General features: G+C 43.2%; 1 protein-coding gene across 7 annotated transcripts in view; it reads right to left on the bottom strand.

Moving 5' to 3' along the window:
- LOC112148932 (bromodomain-containing protein 3) overlaps positions 1 to 8979 on the bottom strand; it is a 24185-nt gene that overhangs the window by 6591 nt on the left and 8615 nt on the right. For 5 of the 7 annotated variants that reach the window (XM_024276360.2, XM_036213730.1, XM_024276364.2 and 2 more), the window contains exons 5-11: positions 6259 to 6403; positions 4323 to 4492; positions 3846 to 4241; positions 2507 to 2635; positions 2227 to 2433; positions 1834 to 2066; positions 1460 to 1758 (exon numbers count right to left, since the gene is read on the bottom strand). In XM_024276360.2, the coding sequence (XP_024132128.1) occupies positions 1460 to 1758; positions 1834 to 2066; positions 2227 to 2433; positions 2507 to 2635; positions 3846 to 4241; positions 4323 to 4492; positions 6259 to 6403 (1579 nt within the window). Of the gene's footprint in view, positions 1 to 1459; positions 1759 to 1833; positions 2067 to 2226; positions 2434 to 2506; positions 2636 to 3845; positions 4242 to 4322; positions 4493 to 6258; positions 6404 to 6531; positions 6673 to 8979 lie in introns of those variants that run through there. The other 2 variants (XM_024276366.2, XM_024276365.2) reach the window with 2 other exon arrangements.

Genomic DNA, 8979 nt, shown 5'->3' with positions numbered 1-8979 from the left:
AAGAGCGCTCTGTGTTTGCGCTGCGCCCACGCCATCATGTTTTCAGGTATTTGGGCTAAAAACGTATTGGCACGGTAAAAATAGATGACGGTTTTGCAACACCATTCTTACATTTCACTATCTTGCTCACCACAAGAAGCGCCCCCCGGTGGACTTATTTGGTATTATTTTAAGAAACCGATTCAGGGAAAGAGAGGATCGGTAAATCATTTGTGAGTTTAAATATCGTGAGAGTCGCCATACCAATATCTAGTCCCACCTCTAGTATTGATGAGGCTAAAACTTATGACAGTAGCTCCTCCCACATGCCGTGGAAGCATCAGGTTTATGAACACACTTGAGCAGCGAATCTCAGACCCGCAGAATTATGCTATGTTGCGATCGCAACTATTAACGCAAATTCAAACAAACCCCGCAATATGTTGCGCACCCTGCAACTTTTTATTTCCACCGCAACTTTTGACAACAGTCATGGATGACGTGACTTTTTCCTTCTGACTTCTTCCCGGGCGTCGTGCTATTTTTTTTCCCATCATCTCTCTTTAGTCTTCTGATTGTTTTTCTCTTCATGACGCGCATAAATGGTCACTCCGGCATGTGTGTGTGTGCAGGGGCACACGCTCGCAGCGGGGTGGAAGTACGCCTAGAGCAATCGCGCACGCGGCTTGGTGGGGGGACGGGGATGCTCTGAGCGCAAGCGCGCATGTGGCGGGAGGTGCGTTGATTGAGCGCAGCTGAAAATTGATACTACAAAGGAAGAATTTAGAGTCTGCAGGAAAATAATCCCATAGAACCTCCTCCACAACAAATCTACAGACACCTGAGAGAACCTTCTCCAAAACAGAGCACATTACTGATAAAAGAAACCAGACCCTCGAAGCCTTGGTCTTCCTCTACCACACCAGTGATACTTTTGAAATAGATATAGAGCAAGATTTTGTGGAGAACATGGAGATCTGCGTATGCTATTTTTATAATTATAATTATAATTTTCCCTGGAAAATGCCATTTTATTCTAAAGTATGTTTAAATCAATACACACATATTTGGGTTATTGTGAACAGGGAGGACAAAAAGTTCATTTTGTGTCTCATGATTCTAGTTAAATGACAGCATAACAACATTGTATATAGTGATAATTAAGTATTTTCCTAATGCATGTGTCACAGTAAAATGAGTTGGGATGCGAAAATGTGATTTTTTTTTTCATAATTAACACCTTCTAGTGCTTAAAAAAAATAAATAAATAAAAAAAAAATAATAAAAAATAGAAAACAACGCAACTTTTCACAAAAGCTGCCGCAACATCAGGCATTTTAGGCCGTAACAATCATAAAAATGAAATGAAAAATGAAAATAACCCCTGGAGGGTCTGGAATCTGACTTGGATCAAAACATAGATGCAAATTTGACGCACAGAGCGTGTTTGGTGTGAATGGTAGAATGGTGCTGTACTCACGCATGAGCTTTCTCTGCTTCTTCTGCAGGCAGGACTTGACGTAGCGCTCCAGCTCTCTGAGCGTGGAGGGTTTGAGAGTCTCAAAGTCAATCTCGATCTCGTCGGGGTTGGAGTCCCTCAGCGACGGCTCTCTGGACTGGATGATATGCACGACGCGGCCTAGCTTCTCCCCCGGCAGCCGGTTGATGTCCAGACTCAGCTGCCGCTTCTCGTCGTACGACATGGGCAGAGAGGATTCCTCGCCGTCGTCTCCGTTGGCCGAGCCCCCGCCCGACGTCTTTCCGCCTTTCTTCGGTTGCCTGAAAAAGTCGGACAAGTGTAAGCCTGTCGAGGAGTGAACCAAATCTTACGAGGGACGGTGAGGAATGCCGTACCTGGGGGCCGTTACTGTACTGTTGGCTTTCCTGGCTGGCGCCTTCTTCTGATTGGCTGGTTTGGGCTGCTGCGCAGCAGCTTTGGGTTTCTTTTCCTCCTCTATCTTAGCCTTGTTCCCTTTGTCCTTGTCTTTCTCTTTTTTCTTCTCCTTGTCCTTTTTCTCTTTCTTCTTCTTGGGCTTGCTGACGGGCGCCTGCGACAGCACGGCGAGCTGCTCGTGCACGGCCTTCAGCTGCAGGAAAACAGCAGCCATCAGCACGCGGCAACAACTCCAGCTGAGCCACGCAGGCGTGAGCTCAGTTCTTCTGACAAAATCAATCAATTATCAATGTGTTTCTGCAGATTATCAAATATTGATTATGTTGAATAGAGAAAACCACAAAGTTCTCAACCTGAGATTGGCCGACAGCACCAACCTGCTCCTGCAGCTCAGCCAATCGCGTGGCTCGTTCCTCCTCAGAGTCAGACGATTCGTCGGAGGACGAGTTGTTGCTGCTGTCGGAGGAGGCGGTGCTTTTACTGACCAGCGGCGTGGTGGACGGGACGGACACCTCCAGGCCCTCGTCTGGGATCTTGGCAAAGCGCATCTCGAACACGTCCTGAGTGCAGGCGGACAGGTTGGTTTAGATCGCCGGCCTATACAGGCCATGGTAACAAAAGGCTCCCACGTACCTGCAGCTTGCGGGCCATGGCCACCACCTCGTGGTCGGGGGGGTTGTACTTGTAGCAGTTGGAGAACATTAACCTGACGTCTGTGGCGAAGCTCTGAGGGTCGCTGTACTCGCTTTTATCCATCTTTTTCTTTTGAGATGAAAAAAAAAAAAAAAACTCATCAACTATCACCTGATATCCTGACAGATTTCTGCATTTACAGTGACATCACTTCAATTTATGTAATCCTGACTGGAATAATATATGTAGAAAATTAAAAAAAAAAACTTAAAACTCTTCATTTGGCAACATTCAACCTGGAGATTTCCTATGGTACATTCACATCGCCCTCGGCAACACCTATTCAAGCAGCACTTTCAATAAAAATGGATGTAAAAGCACTTGTATGCACGTTTCTGGGTTTCATGTTCAAAACTCACGCGAAATTCTACAACTGTTTTTGGGCTCTACGTACTTTGACCAATCAGGGACTCGGGTTTGGTGGTGGTGGTTGAATGGCATACATTTTAATTCAAACACATTAGAGCCAAATGTTTGAAAATTTGATCATGAAGGAGAAATGACTATGCAGATACCAGTTGCTTTTGTTTGCAGAGATTCCATCAGAAATGTCTCCAATTGGTCATGATTATTACAGCAGCTTTCATGTGATGGGAATGGGTTAGGGCAAATCAAATCAGTTTCCATGATTTCTTTATCTCCATCTTTATTATTTGATGTGAAAATTATTCTAAAGACTTGATTAGTGCGTCTGTGTGCTTATCAAATGTTGGACACATCAAGCACAGGTTTAAATGCCACTTTACAGGATTTGAGTCTGTAAACATCCCCGAAACCCTTTCAAGAGGCCATACCATGAAAAATCAACATCTGAGATGTAAGTGCATTACACTGTTCATTCCTTACTATAAACAACTCTAAAGCAACATTTTGATTCATTCACACATTTCTGAGTAATCCTCAAAAAACCTGCACTCTGAGCACTGTTGTTTTCCCAGTTAAGAATTAAGCCAGATTTGTACTTTACTTATAAATCATTTTATGCTTTATCATGGTGTGAGTATGTGTTTTGGTTTTTTTGTTTTTGGGTGGGGGTTAAAATATTTTACTGTTTTTGTGAAGATCTCTGTTTTTGTTTTTATTTCTCAAATTGACAAATGTTCCTACTATGTAAAGCACTTTGTGTTCCATTTGTATGAAAATTGCTTTATAAATAAAGTTTGAGCCACGCCCCCACCACCTTTTACAGTCAGAGCTGTGTTTTACTCTCAAAAGACTCCAGAAACTTCTTCTGAGCTGCTACAGTTTGCGGTGGTCAGGCGTGTGCTGATGTCATTACCCGCACGGTGCTGAGGTCCATGGGGTGTTTGATGATGTCGTGGTAGTCGTGCAGCTCCAGCGCCTCAGCATCCACAGGCTTGTAGAAAGGCCAGGCATAGGCGGCGTGTTTCTTGGAGAGCATCTCCTTCAAGATGGCGTCGCAGTGTTTCATCTGCTCCCCGAGCTTTCCTGGCTTCCTGGCTGCCGCGACCACGACGCCGCCTCCCACCTCGACGCCGGTCGCATCTTCCACCGTCTCGCGGCGGGTCTTGGCAGGACGGGCGGCGGCTTCCCTACGGGACGAGGCGAGCTTAGGTGGCTTTGCGTCCTGGGCGGACGGGGAGTCGGCACGGCCGGCAGAGATGGCCGACGTGGTGGGAGTGGTCGTGTCGGCTTTCCTCTTTACGCCTTTCTTCTATTGGAGACGCAAACACACCTCCAGTTAAGAGGAGGAGCAGAGAAACAAACAAACACTGCAGAAGGGTCATGATGTTACCTTGACAACAGGCTGCGCAGACGGCATCATGGCTGCTGGGGGCTGTGGGGCAGGGACAGGCGGCGTGGCCGGGACAGGAGTGGGTGTGGTGGAGATTACGGGCGTCTGAGAGGGAGAGGGGGAGGGATAGGAGGTGGGAGGGGAGGCTGAGGACTCCGCCTGCTGGCTCACTGAGTAAAACAAACACAAACAAGAAAAACCCAACAATCAAACAGGTTGCCATTTCTATGCAAGAGTCAGTGTTTGCAAGACGACCTTCAACCGTAAAGCTTCCGGACTAACGGTCAGCTCTGTTTACGTCTCATGTGAATTCTAATGTTTAACTTTATGCTGATGATGCTCTACAGTTCACCTCAACTATCACAATTTAAATCAGAATCATACACTATATATAGAGATCGGAGTGAGTGATCCCTCCAAATAGGAAGTACCTGCTGATTTCATGAAGCCAAAATCCCAGTAAACAGTTATTCCTCAGTCATTCTATTTGTCAGAATAACCATTCTTGCTCTAATATACTTTTTTAACATCCTAATTGTTTTCATGTTTTTTTTTTCTTTATTGCAATATATTCAACTGAAACCTAAAAACTGACCAATCAGATGTCTCAATAAAGGCAGGTGGTCTCATGTCAAACATTTTACAGGATCTCCCAAGCCGATCTATTAAGTGGTAGGGGTGTGGCCTCCTAACAAACTCACTCCTGATTGGTGAGAGTGGTTGTCACAGTAACGATGACTCAGATCAACTCGGACACTCGGACAAACTACTGATTACTCACATTGCGTGGCTCCAACATCACAATGTCCGTGTTGCAAAAAGTAGCAACTGAATTGACTTTGTTGGAGCTGAAAGTTAGTCATTTACTGTGGGTGACCACAAACTCACCTGGTCCAGTTCTCATACACAGTCAATGGTCAGAATATTTAAAATGAAGATTATTAAAAAAAATGTTTACATATTCAAAATACATTCAAATCTATTCATGACCTTCAAATCTATTTTGGCCCACTAGCGATCTAAACCGTGTATGCGGTTTAAAAAAAAAAAAAACGCTCAGTGGCAGTGAGGCTTAACTGAGTGGAAACACTCGCCAGAATTAACCAGACCAAACCGTACCATCCCTTACTGGACCGCTCAGTGGAAACGAGGCTTTATAGAGGTAAACATGCATGCTAACCTCAGGCCTGGATTCGAAAACTATTAGCTGATTTACTCTTTTAGTCACAGCATCTCCCCAAAGCTAGAACTCCAGATGTGCAAGAAAATCTCCAGATTTGTAAGTTCAGAGATAATGTATCCAATGTTCTCCTTAAACAAAACAGATGCTATTTTCAGATTCAAATGTTTAACATAGGTCTGTAAAACAAAAAGGCAGAGACGGAAACGATTCTGTTCAGGATGTCATAAGTGGGGGATTTGTACCACAGCTAATTAAAGTGCCACTCCAATCTCCAAACTACAAGGCTTTCAAGTAGGCCTTTAAAAAATTAATCTAGAATAAAACTTGGGAGACACTTTTGTGGTGCACGTTTAGTTTGTGTTTAAGGTTAAAGGGTGACAGCATGGATGATGCAGCTGCATCTCCATGTTTGTGTTCATCCATCTGCCCATATTATGTAGAGATTCTGTCAATTACATTTTTGCAGTACTCACTTGTGAGTTATGATGATCGACTATTATTCCACAGATGTAAGTTAGTTTTCATTATCCGTTATGACACAGTGAACTGCTGCTGCTGCTCTGGTGTCATTTCAGGGTTTTTATTTGGCTGACAAAAACCTGATCCTGCTTTGCTCTTTATGACAGTTTATATTTCTGAATTCTAAGTTCCCAAAACTAAAGCCAAAAAAGATCCAAATAGCTTACAGATGGCTTGGTGGCAAAGCAAAACAAAGTTATAGAAGAACGCTCTCATGCCTCGCCCCGAACTCACCTGTAGTGGCCGCTGGCTGCTTGCTCGTCTTCTTGCCTTTAGGAGCTGGCGGCAGCAGAGCCACTTCCTCCTGTGGCATCTGAGCCACTTTCTGCAGGAAGATCTTCTCCAAAGCTTGAGCCATCAGGACAATGTCGTCTGTGGGCTGCAAAAACACACACATATTAGTGCATTCTTAAATTAAACTTTGCATTCCAGCTATTTCAGAGTTTGGTTGCTTTTTTTGAAAAAGTTGCTGGCTTCAAAAAAGTATTTTTGTTGATCTTCGCTTACATTTTGGAACATCAATTCATAAAATCCACTGACGGGGATATTTCTGCAGAGCAGCCCATCCCTGATCCTCAGGATCTTCTCCCTCCTCTGCTTTCTGCTGATTACCAGACCCAGGTGTGTCCTCATTCTGACCCACTGAACACACCTGATCCAGGTAATCAGCAGCAAAAGTGCAGGAAAGGCTCAGAAAGCAGGCAGAGTGGAGGATCTCAAGGACCAGAGTTCGACAGCCATGCTTTAAAACTATTTCTACTTTTCTTTAGAGACAAAAAATAATAATTATTCATAACTTTATAAGTAAATATTCCACTTTTGTTTAAATGAAACATCTAGTTTTTGTGAAGACTGCTTTCATTAGGTGGTTTCACACCGAGCATGATTCGCGCGACAAATTTGCGTGCCCCACCCTTGCTCTGTCAAAAAATGTGTCCCTGACCCCTCGGCCACATGTGGGAGGAGCTACCAGCTCTGTTCGTGGATATCTCACTTAGAATGAATGGAAGACACATGATGTCGAGGATTAAGGTTTATTTATTGTGAAGAGTTCTACAAAACCACTGTTAATCATGTCTCAATGTTTGGTTTATGATTATTATCACAAGATTGTCCCAGTACAGGGGGCTGTGTCTGTATGACAGCCGCTTCCGCTGTGTTTCTGCGTCTTTGTGACTGAGCTTGAAGGCTCTCTGTCTTGTATTAAACCGAGGGGGGGAAATAATACGATATATAATAATAGGAGACCTTTTTCCTAAATGTCTCAATGAGGCCTGACCTGTCATCATCTCTCTCTGCTGGCATATCGAGCAAGTGAGAGCTCAACCGTGGGAGTGAAAGCCGCCGATCTGTCCAGAGTGTATCCCACCTTCGCCCCAAAGTAGCCGGATGGGGTCTGAGAACGGGTTATGGAAATAGATGAAAGTTCTGGACAAAAACGCTCGCTTTGGATTAATATTCTACCCGCTGATCGGGTCACTGAAAAGGCCACGTGCCCAAAGCTGAGTTCCTGATTGGCTGATGCGACACAGCGACCTGTCAAACTTCAGGTATTTACATTTAGGCCGTGCTGCCCAATTCGCACCCCGCCGCTCAAATCGAGCTGCTGGCAGACCTTTGCGCCGCGGGGCTTCAGTTCGCCTCAGAGCCCAGCTGTACCTTTGACTTAACATTGGAGCTGCCGCACAAATCACGTTCGGTGTGAATGCACCTTAACCAAACTAATATACACTTTTTTATTTACTATAAATATAAAATAATAATTTTAAATTTACAACCAATTAATACAGGGATTTAGTCTCCAAACTGTCAACTGTTTATTTGGAACAAATATTCTTACTGTCTCTCTGACTAAATGATACGTATCACAATACAATATTTATCCAATAAATCCCCAGATTGTACCAGAGACAATGTTTTTAAAATGACTTTTGAAAAACTTTGAATACTAATGCACGTTTCACATGAACAAAAATGTCTAAAATTCATTTCATAATGACATCATTAAGCAGTGCAGCTGTATCTCACAAACACATTTTTCAAATATTTGTGAGATACAGCTGTTGGCTGCTGGATTAAACAACTCAAGAAACAAATCAACCATCTCCAATATCTGCTTTTATCAGTTAAATATATTGATGGATACCGTTTGGATTTTATCTAGTGCTGAACTAGTACTTTTAAAATGGTTCAGGTCCCTGAATGGTGCTTCAAAATGTAAAAAGACAACATTCTTTCTGTAAACATTTAAAAGTGAGGAAACATCGTGAAGGAGAGCGCTTAAATGTGGCTAAGATGTTTTATTCCCTTGACAGCTTGCACCAGTGCTGAGCAATATGGAAAAACATTTTAGATCATGATATAGAATATTTTATATCACAATTAGAATATATACTACAATAAGATATACTACAATAAAGTATATTTTAAGTTATTCTCTGAAAAAAAAACATTTTTGAACAAAATTCCATCAGTAAAAAATAAACAAAACCCATAGAAGAGAAGTGGCATGATAGAAGCTTTTCTATCGCCCACACGTTATGTATCGTCATATCGCCCTGCACTAATCTGCGCTGCAGCGCTGCATCTTCATGTTGACACACAGAAATAAACACATTTCGCCGCATATTGTCCTGATGACAATCGTTTTTCGGAGTGTTGTACACGTCACTCATATCAACCAGGTCTTTTTCTGAGAAGAACAGACAAACTTTAGTTCGCTTTAGGGCTGCCACGATTATTCGACTAATCGACGACTAATCGACTATTAAAATAGTCGACAACTATTTTGATCGTCGAAGCGTCGTTTTTTTGTTTGTTTTTTTCCTTGTTTTGATCTTAAAACTACGGTTCGCGCCTTCTATTGCAGGGGTCTTCCATTCTCTTTGTCACACATGCGCAGTGGTGCTAATCCGGTCAGTATTGACGTCACAGGAAGTTCTCGGTAGGCTCATA

The sequence above is a fragment of the Oryzias melastigma genome, linkage group LG9 (assembly GCF_002922805.2).
Source record: "Oryzias melastigma strain HK-1 linkage group LG9, ASM292280v2, whole genome shotgun sequence".
Classification (NCBI taxonomy): Eukaryota; Metazoa; Chordata; class Actinopteri; order Beloniformes; family Adrianichthyidae; genus Oryzias; species Oryzias melastigma.
This window is presented reverse-complemented; position numbering and strand designations above follow the sequence as displayed.